A 22,542-nucleotide genomic window follows, 5' to 3' on the forward strand; every position below is an offset into this window, starting at 1 on the left:
AAAAAACAGACACAACTGAGACGTGTCACACGGATTTATGAATGTGGTCTAAGGTGGAGAAGAATGGGTAACTTCAGTCTAAATACTTGGTGAAGTGGAGCATTGATTAGTAATACCATGATATATCATCACGCATGTCTTTCACCTACCTTACAAAAATCATACTGCTGCTGGACAGTAGGAACATCTCCTCCCACGGGCATTTGTTTCTTCAGCTCCTCATCTCTGATATCTAACCAACAGATGAGTTCTTCTAGGGATTTTAGCAAACGGTTCCACTTATCTGCACTTGCTTCCAAATGTGTTCTGCAGAAGAGCAAATAAAAAAAGGTCAAAAACATCAAGGCAGCATAATGTAGATTTATTAGTCTGAATGAGAAGAAAAAACATAAGAAACTTCTTTGAAGGGATTGAGCAGCTCCTCTCCCCTCCACCCTGTTATGGACCTGGTGGTTAGGAGCACCTGAAATGACCTGATGGTTAAAACAGAAAACCTGGGACAAGCTCTGAGGAGGTGGTAACTCTACTGACCGCAATCCCTAATCCTATCACACACACTAGAAATAGCCGTGGAGCGTGCCTAACTCTCCCTAGACGCCTCTTCACAGCCTAAGAGCTAACTACCCCTAAAGATAGAAATAACAGCCTACCTTGCCTCAGAGAAATTCCCCAAAGTAAAGGTAGCCCCCCACAAATATTGACTGTGAGCTAAGAGGGAAGTGACAAACACAGGAATGAAACAGATTTTAGCAAAGGAGGCCGAATCTTCTCTAGATAGACAGAGGATAGGAAAGGGAACTATGCGGTCAGTATTAAAAACTGCAAAAACCACGCAGAGTGTGCAAAAAGACCCCCACACCGACTCACGGTGTGGAGGTGCAGCTCTGCACCCCCAGAGCTTCCAGCTAGCAAGGAAATATCATAATAGCAGGCTGGACTAGAAACATAGCATGTACTGAGAAATATATTCAAAACCAATGAACAGCAAATGAACTAGCAGGGACTTAGCTTCTGCTGGAGTAGACAGGTCATCTGAGAAATCCAAGAGAGGTCTGAACCAGTACTGAGACATTGACAGCTGGCATGAACTAACGACCTGAGCAGAGTTAAATAGGGAAGCCAGCAGAAGCAATAAGCAAGGGCAGCTGAGAAAGCCAACCTCAAAGATCAGCAATTCCACTCAAAGCCACCAGAGGGTGTCCAAGGACCAAACTCACCAAAGTACCATTCGCGACCACAGGAGGGAGCCCGAGAACGGAATTCACAACAGTACCCCCCCCCTTGAGGAGGGGTCACCGAACCCTCACCAGAGCCCCCAGGCCGATCAGGACGAGCCAAATGAAAGGCACAAACCAAATCGGCAGCGTAGACATCGGAGGCAACAACCCAGGAATTATCCTCCTGACCATAACCCTTCCATTTAACCAGGTACTGAAGCTTCCGTCTCGAAATACGAGAATCCAAAATCTTCTCCACCACATACTCCAACTCCCCCTCAACCAACACCGGAGCAGGAGGATCAACGGAAGGAACCATAGGCGCCACATATCTCCGCAACAATGACCTATGGAACACATTATGGATGGCAAAAGAAGCTGGAAGGGCCAAACGAAACGACACAGGATTGATAATTTCAGAAATCTTAAAAGGACCAATGAAACGAGGCTTAAACTTAGGAGAAGAAACCTTCATAGGGACATAACGAGAAGACAACCAATCTAAATCCCCAACACGAAGTCGGGGACCAACACAGCGACGGCGGTTAGCAAAATGTTGCGCCTTCTCCTGAGACAACGTCAAATTGCCCACCACGTGAGTCCAAATTTGCTTTAACCTGTCCACCACAGAATCCACACCAGGACAGTCAGAAGGCTCAACCTGCCCTGAAGAAAAACGAGGATGAAAACCAGAATTACAAAAAAAGGCGAAACCAAAGTGGCCGAACTAGCCCAATTATTAAGAGCGAACTCGGCCAATGGCAAGAAGTTCACCCAATCATCCTGATCAGCAGAAACAAAGCATCTCAGATAGGTTTCCAAGGTCTGATTGGTTCGTTCGGTTTGGCCATTTGTCTGAGGATGGAACGCTGAAGAAAAAGACAAATCAATGCCCATCTTAGCACAAAAGGACCGCCAAAACCTAGAAACAAACTGGGAACCTCTGTCAGACACAATGTTCTCCGGAATGCCATGCAAACGAACCACATGCTGAAAAAATAATGGAACCAAATCAGAAGAGGAAGGCAATTTAGGCAAGGGTACCAAATGGACCATCTTAGAAAACCGATCACAAATCACCCAGATGACGGACATCCTTTGAGAGACAGGAAGATCAGAAATAAAATCCATGGAAATATGCGTCCAGGGCCTCTTCGGGACAGGCAAAGGCAAAAGCAACCCACTGGCACGAGAACAGCAAGGCTTGGCCCGAGCACAAGTCCCACAGGACTGAACAAAAGAACGCACATCCCATGACAAGGAAGGCCACCAAAAGGACATAGCAACCAAATCTCTGGTACCAAAAATCCCAGGATGACCAGCCAATACTGAACAATGAACCTCAGAAATACCTTTACTAGTCCATCTATCAGGGACAAACAGTTTGTCCACTGGACAGCGGTCAGGTCTATCAGCCTGAAACTCCTGCAGCACCCGCCACAAATCAGGGGAAATGGCAGACAGAATCACCCCCTCTTAGAGAATACCAGCCGGCTCAGGGACTCCCGGATAATCAGGTAAAAAACTCCTAGAAAGGGCATCAGCCTTCACATTCTTAGATCCCGGAAGGTATGAGACCACAAAATCGAACCGGGAGAAAAACAGCGACCATCGAGCCTGTCTAGGATTCAACCGCTTGGCAGACTCGAGGTAAGTCAGATTCTTGTGATCAGTCAAGACCACCACGCGGTGTTTGGCTCCCTCAAGCCAATGTCGCCACTCCTCGAATGCCCACTTCATAGCCAACAACTCCCGATTGCCGACATCATAATTACGCTCAGCAGGCGAAAACTTTCTAGAAAAGAAAGCACATGGCTTCATCAAAGAGCCATCAGAACTTCTCTGAGACAAAACAGCCCCTGCCCCAATCTCAGAAGCATCAACCTCGACCTGAAAAGGGAGCGAAACATCTGGCTGACGCAACACAGGGGCCGAAGTAAAGCGACGTTTAAGCTCCTGAAAAGCCTCAATGGCCGCAGGGGACCAATACACCACATCAGCGCCTTTCTTCGTCAAATCAGTCAAAGGCTTAACCACACTAGAAAAATTAGCGATGAAGCGACGGTAAAAATTAGCAAAGCCCAGAAACTTCTGAAGACTCTTCACAGATGTAGGTTGAGTCCAATCATAAATGGCCTGAACTTTAACAGGGTCCATCTCGATAGTAGAAGGGGAAAAAATGAAGCCCAAAAAGGAAACCTTCTGAACTCCAAAGAGGCATTTAGACCCCTTCACAAACAACGCATTAGCACGAAGGACCTGGAATACCATCCTGACCTGCCTCACATGAGACTCCCAATCATCCGAAAACACCAAAATATCATCCAAATATACAATCATGAACCTATCCAGATACTTCTGGAAGATGTCGTGCATAAAGGACTGAAACACAGATGGAGCATTAGAAAGCCCGAATGGCATCACCAGGTACTCAAAATGGCCCTCGGGCGTATTAAATGCTGTTTTCCATTCATAGCCCTGTTTAATACGCACAAGATTATACGCCCCTCGAAGGTCAATCTTGGTAAACCAACTAGCCCCCTTAATCCGAGCAAACAAATCAGACAGCAGAGGCAAAGGGTACTGAAATTTGACCGTGATTTTATTGAGAAGGCGGTAATCTATACAGGGTCTCAGAGAGCCATCCTTCTTGGCCACAAAAAAGAACCCTGCTCCCAACGGTGACGAAGACGGGCGAATATGCCCCTTCTCCAAGGACTCCTTTACATAACTCCGCATAGCGGCATGTTCTGGCACAGATAAATTGAACAGTCGGCCCTTAGGGAACTTACTACCAGGAATCAGATTAATAGCGCAATCACAGTCCCTATGAGGAGGTAGGGCACTGGACTTGGGCTCATCAAATACATCCTGGTAATCCGACAAAAACTCAGGGACTTCAGAAGGAGTGGAAGAAGAAATTGACATCAAAGGAACATCACTATGTATCCCTTCACAACCCCAACTAGACACAGACATTGATTTCCAATCCAGTACTGGATTAAGAACCTGTAACCATGGCAAACCCAACACGACAAGATCATGCAAATTATGCAACACCAAAAAGCGAATATTTTCCTGATGTGCGGGAGCCATGTACATGGTCAGCTGAGTCCAGTACTGAGGTTTATTCTTGGCCAATGGCGTAGCATCAATCCCCCTTAAGGGAATAGGATTCTGCAAAGGCTCCAAGGAAAAACCACAGCGCCTGGCAAACTCCAAGTCCATCAAGTTCAGGGCAGTGCCCGAATCCACAAATGCCATAACAGAGTAGGACGACAGTGAGCAAATCAGAGTAACAGATAAGAGAAATTTAGGCTGCACAGTACTAATGGTGACAGACCTAACGAACCTCTTAGTGCGCTTAGGACAATCAGAGATAGCATGAGAGGAGTCACCACAGTAAAAACACAGCCCATTCTGACGTCTGTGTTCTTGTCGTTCAGCTCTGGTCAAAGTCCTATCGCATTGCATAGGCTCAGGCCTCCGCTCAGAGGACACCGCCAAATGGTGCACAACTTTGTGCTCACGCAAACGCCGATCAATCTGAATGGCCAAAGACATTGACTCATTCAGACCAGCAGGCGTGGGGAACCCCACCATAACATCTTTAAGGGCTTCAGAAAGACCCTTTCTGAAAATTGCTGCCAGGGCACACTCATTCCATTGTGTAAGCACAGACCACTTTCTAAACTTCTGGCAATATACTTCTGCTTCATCCTGACCCTGACATAGAGTCAGCAAGATCTTTTCTGCCTGATCCACTGAATTTGGTTCGTCATAAAGCAATCCAAGCGCCAGAAAAAATGCATCTACATTTAGCAATGCAGGATTTCCTGGCTCAAGGGAGAATGCCCAGTCTTGTGGGTCACCACGCAACAAATAAATAATAATCTTTACTTGCTGAATGGGGTCACCAGAGGAGCGGGGTTTCAGAGCAAGAAAAAGTCTGCAATTATTTTTGAAATTCAAAAATTTAGATCTATCCCCAGAAAACAAATCAGGAATAGGAATTCTAGGCTCTAACATCGGATTCTGTACTACATAATCTTGAATACTTTGTACCCTTGCAGTGAGTTGATCCACACAAGAGGACAGACCTTGAATATCCATATCTACACCTGAGTCCTGAACCACCCAGAGGTTAAGGGGAAAAGAAAGACAAAACAAGCTGCAAAGAAAAAAAAAATTGACTCAGAACTTCTCTTTTCCCTCTTTTGAGATGCATTAACACTTTGTAGGCCAGCTGTACTGTTATGGACCTGGTGGTTAGGAGCACCTGAAATGACCTGATGGTTAAAACAGAAAACCTGGGACAAGCTCTGAGGAGGTGGTAACTCTACTGACTGCAATCCCTAATCCTATCACACACACTAGAAATAGCCGTGGAGCATGCCTAACTCTCCCTAGACGCCTCTTCACAACCTAAGAGCTAACTACCCCTAAAGATAGAAATAACAGCCTACCTTGCCTCAGAGAAATTCCCCAAAGTAAAGGTAGCCCCCCACAAATATTGACTGTGAGCTAAGAGGGAAGTGACAAACACAGGAATGAAACAGATTTTAGCAAAGGAGGCCGAATCTTCTCTAGATAGACAGAGGATAGGAAAGGGAACTATGCGGTCAGTATTAAAAACTGCAAAAACCACGCAGAGTGTGCAAAAAGACCCCCACACCGACTCACGGTGTGGAGGTGCAGCTCTGCACCCCCAGAGCTTCCAGCTAGCAAGGAAATATCATAATAGCAGGCTGGACTAGAAACATAGCATGTACTGAGAAATATATTCAAAACCAATGAACAGCAAATGAACTAGCAGGGACTTAGCTTCTGCTGGAGTAGACAGGTCATCTGAGAAATCCAAGAGAGGTCTGAACCAGTACTGAGACATTGACAGCTGGCATGAACTAACGACCTGAGCAGAGTTAAATAGGAAAGCCAACAGAAGCAATAAGCAAGGGCAGCTGAGAAAGCCAACCTCAAAGATCAGCAATTCCACTCAAAGCCACCAGAGGGTGTCCAAGGACCGAACTCACCAAAGTACCATTCGCGACCACAGGAGGGAGCCCGAGAACGGAATTCACAACACCACCCCATCTGAGACCAAGCATGGAGTGGCGCCTGCCTCACACGGAGTGGGGTCAGTTGGGCGACATGGATGTTATTTTATAATAAGGTACAAATCTTAAAACAAAACTTTAAGGGAGTTATTCACGGTTCCGATCAAAATCAGATCACTAGGGGTCCCATTCCCGACACCCCCACTAATCAGCTGTTTTAACCGTGGCAGCATTCAGATGTAAACTGTGAAAAAAACCGGTTCAGCGTGTAGCGGCCACTGCTGAGAACTGCAGCTCATCGCAATAGCCACTAGACAGTGAACGGAGCAAAGAGCTGTGCAGTTCTGCACCGCTCACTGTTTACATTAGGGTGACCGGATCTTATATGGGTTTGAAAAAAATGTGGGAATCTTGTCCGTCTGGACCCCACAAAACGATTCCCCTTTCCGGATATTGAGATAGCCAAAATTTGAGCTCGATCAAACGACGTTAACCCGTGCCGCTCGTCGCTCAAAGTTTGAAAAAATCCGAATTTTTGCCCAAAAAGCTGACATATGAAGCCATAACTCCAGAATGGTAAATAATAAAAACACGCTTAATATCTCAAAAGAAAGCTAATGTTGTTCTTCAAAATTTATATTTTATACATAATTGTTATTTTAAGTCAAACTGAGTTAAAACATCTTTTAGCCCCAAGAACGTGACCTGGTACCACTAGGAGCATACTTCGTATATTTTGTTATTAAGTGATACATTTTTTTTTTTTGTATATTTTTGAGTTTAAAGTAGAAATATAATAAAAAAACAAGTAATACTGATAAGTCTAATGACTTTTTTTATTTTAAAATATAAAAATGAGGTATTTAATACATACAAAACAGACAGAAAAGATACAGACGTAGTACCTACATGAGTTGATAATTTTACATAGTTATCTAATCTATTCTAGAGGTTTTGTTAAAGTAGTTTTTGAAACGTCAGAATATAATGCTCGGCATTTGCTTACAACTTGCAGGACATATTGCTTTTGTTCTTCATTTTTTGTCAGAAGGTCGTTAAAGTCGGTTATTAATTTAACACCACGCTCAGCCATATCATTAACTACTTTTAATGTTTTGACAATTTTCAATCCTTCTTGGAAGTCATTATTTTGAGGCCAGGTGTTTGGATTTTGTCTTAGGAAATCCGTTTTTATATTAAATCGGTCAAAGAATGTAAATGTTTCTTTGGTAAGTAAATTTAACAATCCTCCATCAACGACCTCTTTTACTTTTTCTTTCTTAACTTTTGGATTTACAACCCTAGCGTGCTCTGATGGTTCATCTGTGCTACTGAGCAATTTATTAGCCATTAACAACTTTTCATCGTCTGTAATGTTGGGATCAAAAAACGATAATCCCACCAACTCTGCATTCAAATAGCACAAATGGTTCGAAAATTTGGTCAGGGCTATTTCTGCAATGTCGTTGTCACATTCTTTATAGTCTAACAGACTATGCAAAATACCTAAATCTTGCTTTGGTGCAAGATGAGCTTTTGGAGCATTGAACCAAGCTTTACAATAAATTTTAACTAGGAAAACAGAAATGGCACGCACAGAACTTTCTTCTTCTTTAGACATCTTAAATTGACGACGAAAAATGAACATTTTTAAGCAGTAAATAGCCTTTGCCATCCACCTAGCGTGATGAATGGCTCCTGGAGTTCTAAAACCCACAACATTGCCGTCTAGTGATCCAACAAATACGAGAACCAACTGCAACAGCTCCTTGTAGTCATCTCTGGGGTGGCTCTCAGTTAATTTGGTCTCGAATTCAGCAGTAACATTTGCAATTACTTCTGTAGTTAGCTGCTTTTGTATTAGCTTGTCACTGATACCTGTGTCGTATTTTCCTTTGTCTATCTTGGGCCACGCAGTGAGGAATCTTTTGAAAATGTCTGCATGAGGTCCAGTGGTTGATCCCATTTTTGTGTCGAATACGCCTCTTAACACAATTTCCAAGATATGGTGACGGCAAGCTAGGTGTAGCAATTCTCTTCCTAACATTTGCTCCAATAGGACGCATGCTCCTTTGAGTCTTCCCGTGTTCGATGCTGCAGTGTCGAAGCACATCGCCTTGACGGTGTTGGGAAGACCCCATTCCTGTAGGCATTCATATACGGCTTCGGCTTGCTCCTCTCCAGAGCTGCTTGCTGTTACAGGAACTCCCAGCAGCTGTTCCTTTTCGCCATATGAAATAGCAATAGCTATTCGCTCACATTGCTCATTTTTTAAAACACCCGGTAAAAGTTTACCGTCCCAATGGACAACCACTGGCTCTTTTTCAGGAATGTTTACTTTATCTAACATGTTTTTAGTATATTGTTCTCTGAACGTTTGCCTTCTAGAATGTAATAAAGTTTTCGAGACTTTGTACTCAAGAGGGTTAGATTAGATAACTATGTAAAATTATCAACTCATGTAGGTACTACGTCTGTATCTTTTCTGTGTCTGTTTTGTATGTATTAAATACCTCATTTTTATATTTTAAAATAAAAGTCATTAGACTTATCAGTATTACTTGTTTTTTTATTATATTTCTACTTTAAACTCAAAAATATACCAAAAAAAAATAAATGTATCACTTAATAACAAAATATACGAAGTATGCTCCTAGTGGTACCAGGTCACGTTCTTGGGGCTAAAAGATGTTTTAACTCAGTTTGACTTAAAATAACAATTATGTATAAAATATAAATTTTGAAGAACAACATTAGCTTTCTTTTGAGATATTAAGCGTGTTTTTATTATTTACCATTCTGGAGTTATGGCTTCATATGTCAGCTTTTTGGGCAAAAATTCGGATTTTTTCAAACTTTGAGCGACGAGCGGCACGGGTTAACGTCGTTTGATCGAGCTCAAATTTTGGCTATCTCAATATCCGGAAAGGGGAATCGTTTTGTGGGGTCCAGACGGACAAAATTCCAACATCGATTTTTTGTGGTCACCCTAGTTTACATCCAGCCGTCGGGAGGATCAGTGAGGGGGCTGGGGGTTGGACCACAACCGATCTGATATTTAAGAACTGTCGTAAGGATAAATCATCAATATCTGAAGCTTAAAAAATCCCTTTAGCTTGACATTCAACACAGAACATCTCATTGAAAGTGTCAGGTTAAGCAAGAAATGAGTTTTCTGCATCAAGACATCTTGCTGCATTGCGGCATGCATGGCATGTTAGAGAATGCTACATACGTATGCCCTATTAGGAAAAATGGACACCACATACAGTGCTTTCCTGCTTCAATCCACTTCTACATGCTTCTATGTTCGAGTCCCCGCCGCTGCATGTCTCGTGGCTGTTCAACAGCTGCAACACATGCAAGGATTGTCTAACAAACAGGGAATCCCCGCATATGTTGTGGCTATTGAACAGCCGTGAGACATGCAGCCGCGGGGACTCAAACATATTATTCGAGCACACCAAAGACACTGTATTATCACAGGAGCACATATAACGCCTTATCCGAGCACTCTCACTTATCACTTACGAAAACCTCTCAGATGCGATAACTTTTTTAACCTTTCAGAAACAGCATTTCCATCCAACCACAGCTAATCTTTGCAAAATAGTTTTACAGATTATAGTGACAAAATGTTCTTTTTCCAAAGTTGTTGTCTTTGTGGCATCAGTATCACTATGTAAAACTACACATTTTCTAAAATGTGTTTTCGGACTATTGAAAATATAATGTAAATTGGCAATAATATTATTTACGGCAATTACTGTATTTGTGCACGGTTGGTACATTAATACACAGTGAATACTGCGGAGGTGCGGGTTTTTCCTAAGTATTTTTCACATCCAGTACAAAACAGTTCTTCTTAGGTTGAGGGATGTCAAGATTGTCTTTGAACACCAGGACTTGGAAGTTTTAAACTTCTCATTTCAAGTATAAAAGAACATATTAAAAGATGGTTATGTAAGCTGAAAAATCATATCCAAAGCTATTTCTTCCTGAGCCTTCCCAACACTCCGCACTATATTATACAACTGCAAACTATAGTTTAGAGACTGCTCCATCAGAAAATATACTAATTTGTATGAGGATGCACGAACCATCAGTCCAGATCCTATCTCCAAATCTAAGAATTCACCAGCATCCATGAAGAAAAGTGAGGAGATACTTTAATGGCCTCCTATCATGCCACCCATGTATTGGTCTCTGATGGCATTTCCAGGAGGCGAGTGAGTAATGGTACATTTAGGCGCCACGATTTTTGCCCGTTACTGCACCGTTAACAGCTAGTGATTGACTATACTCAAGTCGTCTGACGCGTGTTTAACAGGGCAGCAAGGAATGATGGGGACAAACCTATCGCTAATGCAATCTTTCTGTCCCCATACATATTAATGTTATCAGCAGCACATTCCCTGTTTTAACTGGATGATGTGCAGCATCTGTCAATAACAATTAATTTTTCCCGGCATAAACGTTTCAATTACTGAATTGACTCAATTGACAAGTGGGTTGCTCATTGATCAGATGATAAGCGACATGTTTACTCCTGTCCACAACCTGGAACCAGCTTTCTATAAACACTTATTTGCTAATTAACTACTGATGTAAAGGTAACACTAATTGAAGAGTAACACTAACATTCTAGTGGTCTGAAGTGACCAAGGGTTTAGAGGGATTATCCCCTACTTTACAATCCTACTCAATAGGCCCCCACCCTCCCCCTGATATATTTTTTTTAAATCAAAACTATATACTCTCCTCCTGGACTTGATACTGTGTCCAGCCCCCACTAGTCTGCTGGCATCAACATCTGGTGGGGTATCACATGAACGCTGCATCCAATCAATGGCTGCTGAATGCGAAAGCTGCAGCCTGAGTCCGAGGAGAGGAGAATAGGTAAATGCTAGCAACACCGGAGGTTAATGATAATTTCCCTGGCAGTTTAGGTAATCTTTGATGCCTAAGGCAGAAAAAGGGTAAATTTCAATATTGCTTGTGATTATTACTACCCCCTAGTGTCCAGTGCTCAAGCATAGTCTTTTCAATTCAACTTCCTGCCCTGACCAATGGCTGTGATCTAACAGGAGCACAATTATGTCATGTCAGGCAGCAAAGCTCTAAATAATAATTATGCCATATCATATAGAAGTATTATAGGAGGTCAGGTCCTACGCAGCCCCCCAAAACTAGCATAAAAGGCACATCAGAAAAGTTGATGAAAAACAGAAAGTTGATTGAAATGTGATGCCCTCCTATTTTTTCTGACACCCAATGAGCCATATATTCTCTATTCGGCCTTTCGATACTCCACAATGCTTAGTTTTCTGGAAAACATTTGTCTTTGTTACCTGATATTAGATGACTTGGCCTTTAAATCATTCCAGCGTTGATTCATATCATCAAGTCTATGCTGAAGCAATGCTGCTTCCTCTGAAGTGCCCAATGCTTTCACCATCTTTTGCCTATTCCCATCAACGCTCTTGAAAATATCGTTATGGGCATCAATTTCTGCTTGAATGTCCTGAAACAGAAAACAAGGAAGACTTACTACACCAGTAACACCGATATATTATATGACCATTATGTTCTCTACAAGAAGACGTTAGTATTCTCTACTTGGAGAAGACAATGCCTCGCCTTTTTATGAAATCTAATTTTATCATAATGAAGCAAGAAATATCACAAGAAATATTTGTGTATTTTACACTATGATTGAGATTTGCACATCAGATTTACTTTCTTTGCTCTGAACTTAGGCTTGAATTACACTTCTACCTTAATATCTTCCACTTTTCCACTTTTACTAAATATCCATTCCATCAATCTACCACTCTTTAAACAAGCTTTCATGGAGGAATATTTCAACTTCAAAGCATAGCTATCGTAGCTTTATATTTCAGCCATTTCTGAAGGCAAAATAATTCCAAGGATTTCAGAACCTAAGTACAGATAATCGGTGATGTAATACATAAGTTTCCCACGTTCACCCTTGATCATAAGCCAAGACAAAGTACTACAACATTTAGAAAGTAGACCGTGAAGAAAAGGTAATGAGATTTATATTGTCCTGTAAGCATCTCAAGTTTCTTTCTAGCTGGAGCCATTCCTAATTTTGGACTTCAGAATTTTCTTGTTTGAAGACTTATCCCTTTCAATGTATATTATTTCTATTAGGTATTTAGGTATTTTTTTTTCTTCTTAAGAAAAGTAGGAATTGGGCTTGTTACCTTGGAACTGCTATGGGTGGGAAGTTTTATAGCAGAAGTAGCTGAGCTAATTGATATACAGTTTTGCAAGACAAATAATTTAGTGTAATTGTATATATTTTATTCATTTATTTAAGGTTTTAGAAGTCCAGTAGGTGGTAATCAGTATCAACAGCCTTACCTAAACCAATGTGCATACGGAATAGCTGTCAATCACTGGTTAGGACCGCTCACCTGACTCATATGTCCAGAATGTCCACATATGATTGACTCACAGGTGAAACCTGTCACGGACATAGACAGGAGCACAGTCGAAGAGCCACAGAGCTATCAGTCAAGCAGAATATGACAGAACTAAATGGGGACTAGAACCAGGGAGCTGAGGATTGGAAGTGCACTGTCATTTCCAGCGCATTTCCAGTTTCCTTTGCATGTACCTGAAAAATGCGATTTCTTGCGGTTTGAGCTTTAGACCTCAAAAGGTATCAATTTCCTTATCTTCCTGAGAGCAACACGATCAATTTAGTAGTTTGGGTGGTGTAGGGGACAGTTTTCCTTAAACATTGCTAATCTTACCTATGGGCTACAAAACTGGTGGAAATAGTATATAGACAACAATGATGTTGCTGGAAACATAAAAGCAGACCTTTCTTCTTAATATTGAACATCACCTTTCTATAATATTGGACACAGAGCATAGCAACAGCGTTCACAGGTTTAATAAAGAACAAGATGGCAAACGTGATATAAGCAATCCCTTGTGTTCTTACTAGTCTGCAATAAGGGGGGATCTGCTGACCACCACATACACCAATAAGAAAGCTACTATCTACTATATAATTGTCTAAGGGTCACTTCCGTCTGTCCTTCTGTCTGTCTGTCACAGATATTCATTGGTTGCGGCCTCTGTCTGTCATGGAATCCAAGTCGCTGATTGGTCTCACCAGCTGCCTGTCATGGCTGCTGCGACCAATCAGCGACGGCCACAGTCCGATTAGTCCCTCTCTACTCCCCTGCAGTCAGTGCCCGGCACCCACTCCATACTCCCAGCAGTCACGGCTCACACAGGGTTAATGCCGGGGGTAACGGACGGCGTTATGCCGTGGGTAACTCACTCCGTTACCGCCGCTATTAACCCTGTGTGACCAAATTTTTACTATTGATGCTGCCTATGCAGCGCCAATAGTAAAAACATCTAATGTTAAAAAATAATTAAAAAAAATAAAAAATCATTATATACTCACCTTCCACCGCCTTTTCCGCTCCTCGCGACGCTCTGGTGACCGCTCCATGCAAGCGACAGGTTCCGGTGCTAAGGATGCGACAAGGACCTGCCATGAATTCACGGTCATGTGACCGCGACATCATCACACCCTGGGACCGGAAGCTGCCGCCTGCACCGCACACAGGCGACAGAACTACAAGGGGCCCTCGGAAAGTGAGTATATGTTTATTTTTTTATTTTTTAACCTGTGACATACGTGGCTGGGCAATATACTACGTAGCTCTGTGCTGTATACTACGTCGCTGGGCAATATACTACATAACTGGGCAATATACTACGTGGACATGCATATTCTAGAATACCCGATGCGTTAGAATCGGGCCACCATCTAGTTTTCATATAAATACTATTCACCTAGTTATAGCTGCACTTTATCTGTATGAAATATAACAAAAGGTCAATAATAACCACCAGAAGGAACAACAGACACAATAGTGATTGTGAGCCCTGATGGGGACAGTGCTGATGTTGTCTGTATAGCACTGTGGAATTAATGGTGCAGTACCCCGAAACACAGTGTCTGCAAATTGAGATTCCGGTTTGACTATTATCTCAAGTCATGTGACAAGGCTCGTTAAAGGGTCTACATTGACTTTGTAGGATTGCTACCTTCCAATAGGTGGCACTCAAGCTCTAGCTCTCTTTTTCTCTGAAGAAACAATTTGCATAATTGGTGCTGTATAAGTAAGTAAATAAATAAAGTAAAATGTGTGGATTTCTTCCATCCAAAAAAGGCCACAAATCCTTGTCCACCATCACGTACTGAGAAGGAGGCACCCTCCATAATTTAGATAAACATCAAGAGTAGGGTGTGATAAGGGCGCATACCAAACTGATGAACACAACTACGCAAATGTCAGAATTTTTTGTTTTACTACGAGTTAGAAAAACAGAACTCCAGAATGTAGTCATTAGTGGTGCTTACAGTAATCCACACATTCCTGCATCAAAGTTGTAGTTCATGCTGACACTGACATGATAGGTAAAACTAGAAAGGATCATAATATTCTAAACACTACACTGCATGCTTCTCATGCTGGTCCTAATCCATTAGGTGCCTTGTTTCACAGATGTCAAGTCCAGAAAAAAAAGTAGAGTCAACTATAGACAATAGAATAAAACATTATATGTGCTAAGAGACTGACGCCAGCAATCTGCAAGTGTCAATATAAATAAGATTACATATATATTTAGTGTGTGAACAGACGAGCATATAAACATGAGAAAGAGGGCGCATATAACAGTATGAACAATTAATATGGCATGCACAAATAGTAAAAGTAAAATTTACTGCAAAATGACAATGATTAATATATGTGAAATGGTATTGTCATTACATAAGATATATGTGGGGTATGTATGATATGACTAAAGTGCTAGTGCAGTAGCCATATATATCAAAAGGAATGGTATTAACATACAACTAATGAATGACAACACATAAGAATAGATGGTAAATACTTATGGAGCCGATCAGTTCCCTTGTGATGCGCCCACCCCGACGCACGTTTCGGTGATGCATTCGTCAGGGGCATCCTTGTCTGGATGATGCAAATATGCATGTGTATCTATTCTCTAAACAAGGTTTTAGTTAATTATTGTTGTAAAATGTTTTCAGCCATATTTTCTATCTGTATAGCGGAACAAAAGGAAATAATATATAACTCTGCCAGCACAACAGGGGTCAGCTGATTTGCTGGTAGGATAAATGGAGAGCAGCCTATCTGTACCCACAAAGAATCTTAGCTGAAGATCCCTCAAATAAGATACTGCTCAAGAGTCAACGATCTGCTGCTGTGTATTCAATCATGGTACCTAGGTGTCTAAAATGAATTGCAAATTTCATGCATTTGGTGTTTATTATACAAAATAAAGTTCTAAACATTCAGGCTCTGAGTCATTAGTTTATGATAGGAAATCAATTGTTCTGACTTCTCATCAGTTGAAAAATATTCAAACATTTTTTGTGCTTGTTCTTAAAAATGGTAACCAGAAGAAAACCTTCCTATTAGAAAATACTGGACATCCCCTTTTACTGACTGCTGATTGTGCCTGTGTACCAGACATTACAACTCTCATACTCGGTTTGGGTGACTATAGATCATTTAGTGCAAAACAAAAACACAACTGCAGCACACTCACAGTTGTAAGCAACAGTCCAAAAAAAGACCAGAGTACACTGGTCTAAATACAGTCCCAAACAGAAAAATTGGTGGACAACCCTCATCAGGGGTAGAGAATAAGCTAAAAAAAATTATTTGTTGCTCCATACACAAGACAAAGCAATGTTTCAAACGTTAAGGTCTTTATCAAGCTTAAATAAAAACCTTGATAAAGACCTTAAAGCTCGAAACATCACTTTGTCTTGTGTATGGAGCAATAAATATTTTTTTTTAATATTTTCTACCCCTGGTGAGTGTTGTCCATCAATTTTGTGGTTGAGACTATAGATCATTTAGTAACTTGTCTGCATTCACAGAAGTCTCAAAGTCATTGTCCAGTGGAGATTTGGCAGCTAAAGCTTAGTGTATTACAGGCATAAAAGAAGTGAAAGTCCCCTCACCGATCCCCTGCAGCTGCAGGTCCAGTCCTGACATTTACCTGGCCCCCTTCTGACACACAAGATTGGCCACAGTGGGACACACCCCAGTCAGATTTACCAATCATAGTTTAATATGTATATATATATATATATATATATATATATATATATATATATATATATATATACACACACACACCGTATATACTCGAGTATAAGCCGAGATTTTCAGCCTACTTTTTTGGGCTGAAAGTACCCCTCTCGGCTTATACTCGAGTCATACCCAGGGGTCGACAGGGGAGGGGGAGCGGAGGCTGTCTAATAATACTCACCTGCTCCTGGCGCAGTCCCTGCAGGTCCCTGCTTTCCGGCGCTGCAGTTTCTTCCTGTAGTGAGCGGTCACATGGTACCGCTCATTACAGTAATGAATATGCTGCTCCACCTCCCTTAGGGGTGGAGCCACATATTCATTACTGTAATGAGCAGTAACGGTGACCGCTCACTACAGGAAGAAAATGCGGCGCTGGGGAACAGAAGTGCAGGGATCGCGCCAGGAGCAGGCAAGTATGACGGGGGCAGTGCGCGATATTCACCTGCTCCTCGTTCCATCGTCGGCGCCGCTGTGTCTTCCGCAGTGACGCTCAGGTCAGAGGGTGCGGTGACGCGATTAGTGCGCGCCGCCCTCTTCCTGAACGTCGGAGCAGAGGATGGGAAGACACAGCAGCGGTCAGTGGTGGAACGGGGAGCAGGTGACTATAGCAAGTGCCGGGGGCCGGAGAGGTGAGTATGTAACTTTTTTAATCGCAGCAACAGCATATGGGGCAAATATCTGTATGGAACATCTTATGTGGCCATGTGCAGCATGATATGGGGGCAAATATCTGTATGGGGCATCTTATGTGGCCATGTGCAGCATGATATGGGGGCAAATATCTGTATGGGGGATCTTATGGGGCCATAATCCACATTTGTGGAGCATTATACAGGGCAAATGTCTGTATGGAGCATCTTATGGGGTCATAATCACCATTTGTGCAGCATTATATGGGGCATATTTTAATATGGAGCATCTTATGGAGCCCATCATAAACTGTATGGAGCATTATATGGGGCTCCTGATTCAATATGGATATTCAAAAATACTTAACCTACTGATGTCTCAATTAATTTTACTTTTATTGGTATCTATTTTTACTTTTGAAATTTACCAGTAGCTGCTGCATTTCCCACCCTAGGCTTACACTCGAGTCATTAAGTTTTCCCAGTTTTTTGTGGCAAAATTAGGGGGGTCGGCTTATACTTGAGTATATACGGTATATAGATAGATAGATATACAGACCAATGAGCATGCATGTTTTGGAGCAGGTTTAGCTGAACAGATTGTTACATATATTTTACATACCCAGCATAGCCATACATTTATTTAAATATTTTTTCTGCCAAGGGCCATTTGGATATTTATACCATCCTTCAGGGGCGTACAAACTCTGCCCACAAGGTACATCATGACTCTGGCACTGGTCTCAGCTGGTTGTAATCAAGATACAGCTCTCTGCCCAAGAATGAGAATCTTTTCGGGGGCCTGATAAATGGTCCTCGAGGGCCATAAATGGCCCTGGGGCCTGAGGTTCCCTTCCCCTGATTTAAACCTATGCTCTATCTGCTCAGTTTATTTTTCTCTAGCACAAGACAGATTTGTTTGCAGATTTCACTGCATTTTTAACATGTCCTGTTACCTTTAAAATAACAAATAAATCTAAAAATGTAATAATAATCAAGTTTAGTACATTCTATTTATGTCCTATTACTTAATTAGACATGCTGTGCACTAACTGTATTTAAGGGAATCTGTCACTAAGTTTTTGCTACCTTATCTGATAGCAGCATGATGTAGAGGCAGAGACCCTTATTCCAGTAATGTGTCACTGGGCTGCTTGCTGCAGTTTTGATTAAAGATCATTTTATCTGCTGCAGATCTATCAGTTCTCTGAATGGTGAGCTCTGCATAACCCCGACCACACCATTGATCGGCAGCTGTGCACACTGTGCATAGGCAGAAAGCTGCCAATCAGTGGTGGGGGCGGGGTTGAAATATCTGGCAGCTGCTTTTTATCCTGCTGATAAAAAGATGATTTTAGAAAAATTACATTAAGTAGCTCAGTAAGTGACACATCACTGAAATCAGGGTCTGTGTCTCCCATATCATGCTGCTCTCAGATTGAGTAGCAAAAGCCTACTGTTTGAAAAGCAACATTTCACTGAGGCTCTAACTGCATACATGTTAGGGCTACATAGACCCGCATGGAGATAACACCTAAACTATCATGATGCATTGCATTATTAGTTCCTCCACTTGAGAATTATCATCTTTACCCGCCAGTCGTCCCAGCTCCATGTGTCACCAGAAACAACAGCATAAAACGCACTGACACAATTCACTTTCAACCATCATTACCCTGGAAATCATTATGTTTTATCTTCATGCAATGACTGCAGTTCTCTACTAATTATATACTTGTAATTGCTTTACATCAAAAATTCGACAAGTCGCGTACACACTGAATGCTCCATGTCACAAGATATGATTAGCCAAGAACACGTCCTAAAGTAATTGTTATCTCGAAAAATATTAATTAAAACCAAACTTAAGCGTAGAATGTGACGAGTCACTGGCAGATATATTAGCCAGCATATTGCAGATGTCATTTAGCATCCATTCCTTGGTGAATGTAATCATGATAAAGCTGTCAGCGCATAAAGCAGGGTGTCCACACACAACAGACTTATCTCCAGAGCTTTGTACCAAATACAGCAAAGATTCCCCGGTCTGACATTGAGAAAAGAAAACCTGCCCAGTGAGGCCACTTTCATATGTCTGAGGAATCACTGTGCTGCGGACCTCCTGACCCCAACGCTACAGCCTCATATGTTACACATTGTGGACAGTGTGAAGCCGGTCTACATACACAAAAGAGTAAGAGCTTGTTCACATTGACATTTTTAGCATGATTTGCTTTTGTGGCTGAAACGTCTTGGGGCTAAGCACAAAACGAAAACTGTCCTCGCACTATCCATTCCACATGGTATCTGTATTTGCTTTTATAATGGGATCCTGCACGTGATGTGCACCAGCAGATACAGTGGTATACATTGCAGCCTTCCATCAGAGGCATATATTGGGAAATACCCCCAACGTACACCATTAACAGACAGAAGGAATTATAAGTAGTATGATAAGCGCTGTAAGATGGCTACAGATTTGGCAATAAAGCCCGGAAGAATCTTGGTGCTTATTAAAGAAGAAAATGCCCAATTTCACTAGTGATGAGCGAGCGTGCTCGGATGAGGTGTTATCTGAGCGCTCTCGTGCCCTAATCGAGTATTTTCGGCGTACTCGAGTCACGACTGCATGTTTCGTGGCTGTTTGACAGCCGTAACACGTGCAGGTATGGCCTAACAAACAGGAAATCCCTACATGTGTTGCGGCTGTCTAACAGCCACGAGATATGCAGCCGTGGTGACTCGAGCACACCAAAAATACTCAATTAGGGCACGAGAGCGCTCAGATAACACCTCATCCGAGCACACTCGCTCATCTCTAAACTTCACACAACATTTTTCCACTGTATCTAAATAAAGCAATTTTGCTAATAGTGTTAATAAAAAAAATGCATCTGTTTTGTGTACTGCTATGGTAAACTACAAGCAAGCCCTGTGCAGTCCTTCTGCCCACTATTTCTTGTTAAACCCAAACCTCTTACCCTTTGCCCCATTAGGGCATATGGGCGTTATAAAGCAGCTGATCAGCAGAACGCTGCGCGGGATATGCATTTATAAGAGTAAGGGTATGTGTCCACGTTCAGGATTGCATCAGGATTTGGTCAGGATTTTCCATCAGTATTTGTAAGCCAAAACCAGGAGTGGGTGATAAATGCAGAATTGGTGCATATGTTTCTATTATACTTTTCTCTATTTGTTCCACTCCTGGTTTTGGCTTACAAATACTGATGGAAAATCCTGACCAAATCCTGATGCAATCCTGAACGTGGACACATACCCTAACTGATTGCAGGGTGGACTTTACCTGAAAAGGGTCTGCTCATGAGACAAGGCATTTCACCTGCCATTACAAGGGAAAAGGTGCAATAAAAATTTCTGCTACGCTAACATCGCTCTCGGACTATGTGCTGTCGAGAACGATGCTCTTTTAGAAAATCAAAGATAATTTCACCTGAAAAATAGGCATTTTATTTTGACATGGTTAAACTACACAATTATGGGGAAATTAGTGTTTCTAGATATGATATATGATGATATTCATGTGGTGTAGATGCATCTTTAGTTTACGAGCTTTGGTGACCTTTCAATACATATTCAGAACATTGATCAACGGTGAGCAAATCACCCCCCACCCCCAATGACTTGAAATTATTTTCTTTGTTGAGGGCCTTTAGTATGAATATATTAATAAAGATTATTATTATTATTATTATTATTATTAAAAGTACACCTACAATTTTTATACAATTTCTATACTAAATATTATATATTTACTTGTTGATGAGAAATTTCTGTTTAATAAACTCTGGTTCTGGACTGGCTATTTCCACTATTTCTTTTGGTTTTAAGTGTGTAACAACTCATTTAAGGGCACACTCGCGCTATGTCAGTCTTGATGGTGTGCAAGAGTCGTCAAATTCATTAATTAATTTGGCGCCTCTTCTGAGTGGCATGAGTCTCCATGCGCCGCCCCAGTCAGGAACTGGAATAGCTGTTCAGGTGTAAAAAAACACCACCACTTTTCAAGAATCGGAAGGGCGAGATTGTCTACGCCCTATCCCACCCTAGCTCCTCCCCAGCTGCACCCATTTTGACCGATATGATCCAAAGTAGCATGAAAATGCCAAAAGTCGCAGATTTCTTTGCACAGCTCAGTGTTGCACAAAAAAATTGCAACTTTTCAAAGCTTTTATGCCACTTTCTGGTGTAAAAGCTTTGATGTATCAGCCACATAGTGTTACATTCAAATATTAAGTTAAACATAGGCTGAAGATAGCTCCGGGCAGTAAAGATTGAGTAGCTACCTTCTGGTTGCACATCAATTCTGAGAAGATCTTTAATGTCCATGATATTAGTTTATCATTCTTCCAATAGATTGGGATTGTTCAAGTGACTGGTCTCCAGCGACTTTTATTTTCAAGGGTGAGCATCTGTGTTCTGCATTACAGACAATAAGAGTACTTGAGATGCTCCTTGCAGTGAACATAAGCGTGTCCAAAATCAAAAGTGAACGAGCAGATGTTCTGTAGGACATAAAAGAGAATTGTGCCAGTTTTGCCTGAAGCAACCCACCCTGGCAATCTTGTGTTGTGTGTGTTCTGAGACTTGAAGCTATAGCACGAATCAAAGGAAGAAAGTTCCATTCATCATGCTATGGCTGGCAGCACATCAGCCCACCATCATGTTCAAACATACTCACTGAAGTCATTAGAATCTTCCTTTCACTGCGGGTGGCATGACTAATTCATTTACCACTAAAGTGAGATCTTTAAGGCACCACCTGCAATTTTAAGTTTTCCTGCTCTTACTCATGCATTAAAAATAAAGAAGAACTTTATAAAATATCTACTACTTTTCCCATAGCTATAAACTGTTTATTAGCAACACTGGCCCACATTTATGATTACTGGTAATTCATACACCATTCTTAACCCAGTAAATTACACTAATTTATTGAAAGATACCTGCTTCTTAATACATTTAATGCATTTTGGTCACTTCTAAATTCCAAAAATCTTTGTCTACTTTGAGCAGGCATAGATATGTGATCAAATTTGAACATTACTAATGTATCTTGATGGGTTGTAGTTGTCCTTAACCCACTAACTTTGCTCACCACTTGAGAAAACTGGAGAGTGAGTCAAGATTTCTTACTTTTTTATACCATAAACGTATTTAAAATTAATTGATACATTTCTCTCATCCTAGGTCCTTCAACCTGTTGTCCATGTATCCCAACCGGTAGGTACAATGTCTTTATGGGATACTGTTTCGGGTTATTATGATGCCACTTTTTTAGTACAGGGTATCTGGCTAAGAAACACTGAGAAGCACAGGCCTGCTTCTTCTAACAAAGTTCTGTAGCTTTTCTAAAATGATTGCCAGACGTGATGCTGACACTAATAGTGGTCCGCAGTAGAGGAGGGCAGGGCATAAGTGTTCTGGGAGTAGC

General features: G+C 41.6%; 1 protein-coding gene across 5 annotated transcripts in view; it reads right to left on the reverse strand.

Annotated features, from left to right (window-relative positions):
- The window catches only part of UTRN (utrophin), an 846,507-nt gene that overhangs the window by 315,357 nt on the left and 508,608 nt on the right, over positions 1-22,542 (reverse strand). For all 5 annotated transcript variants that reach the window (XM_077283030.1, XM_077283029.1, XM_077283032.1 and 2 more), the window contains 2 exons: positions 11,626-11,798; positions 150-306 (listed from right to left, as the gene is read on the reverse strand). In XM_077283030.1, the coding sequence (XP_077139145.1) occupies positions 150-306; positions 11,626-11,798 (330 nt within the window). The remainder of the gene's footprint in view (positions 1-149; positions 307-11,625; positions 11,799-22,542) is intronic.

The sequence above is a fragment of the Ranitomeya variabilis genome, chromosome 2 (genome assembly GCF_051348905.1).
Source record: "Ranitomeya variabilis isolate aRanVar5 chromosome 2, aRanVar5.hap1, whole genome shotgun sequence".
Classification (NCBI taxonomy): Eukaryota; Metazoa; Chordata; class Amphibia; order Anura; family Dendrobatidae; genus Ranitomeya; species Ranitomeya variabilis.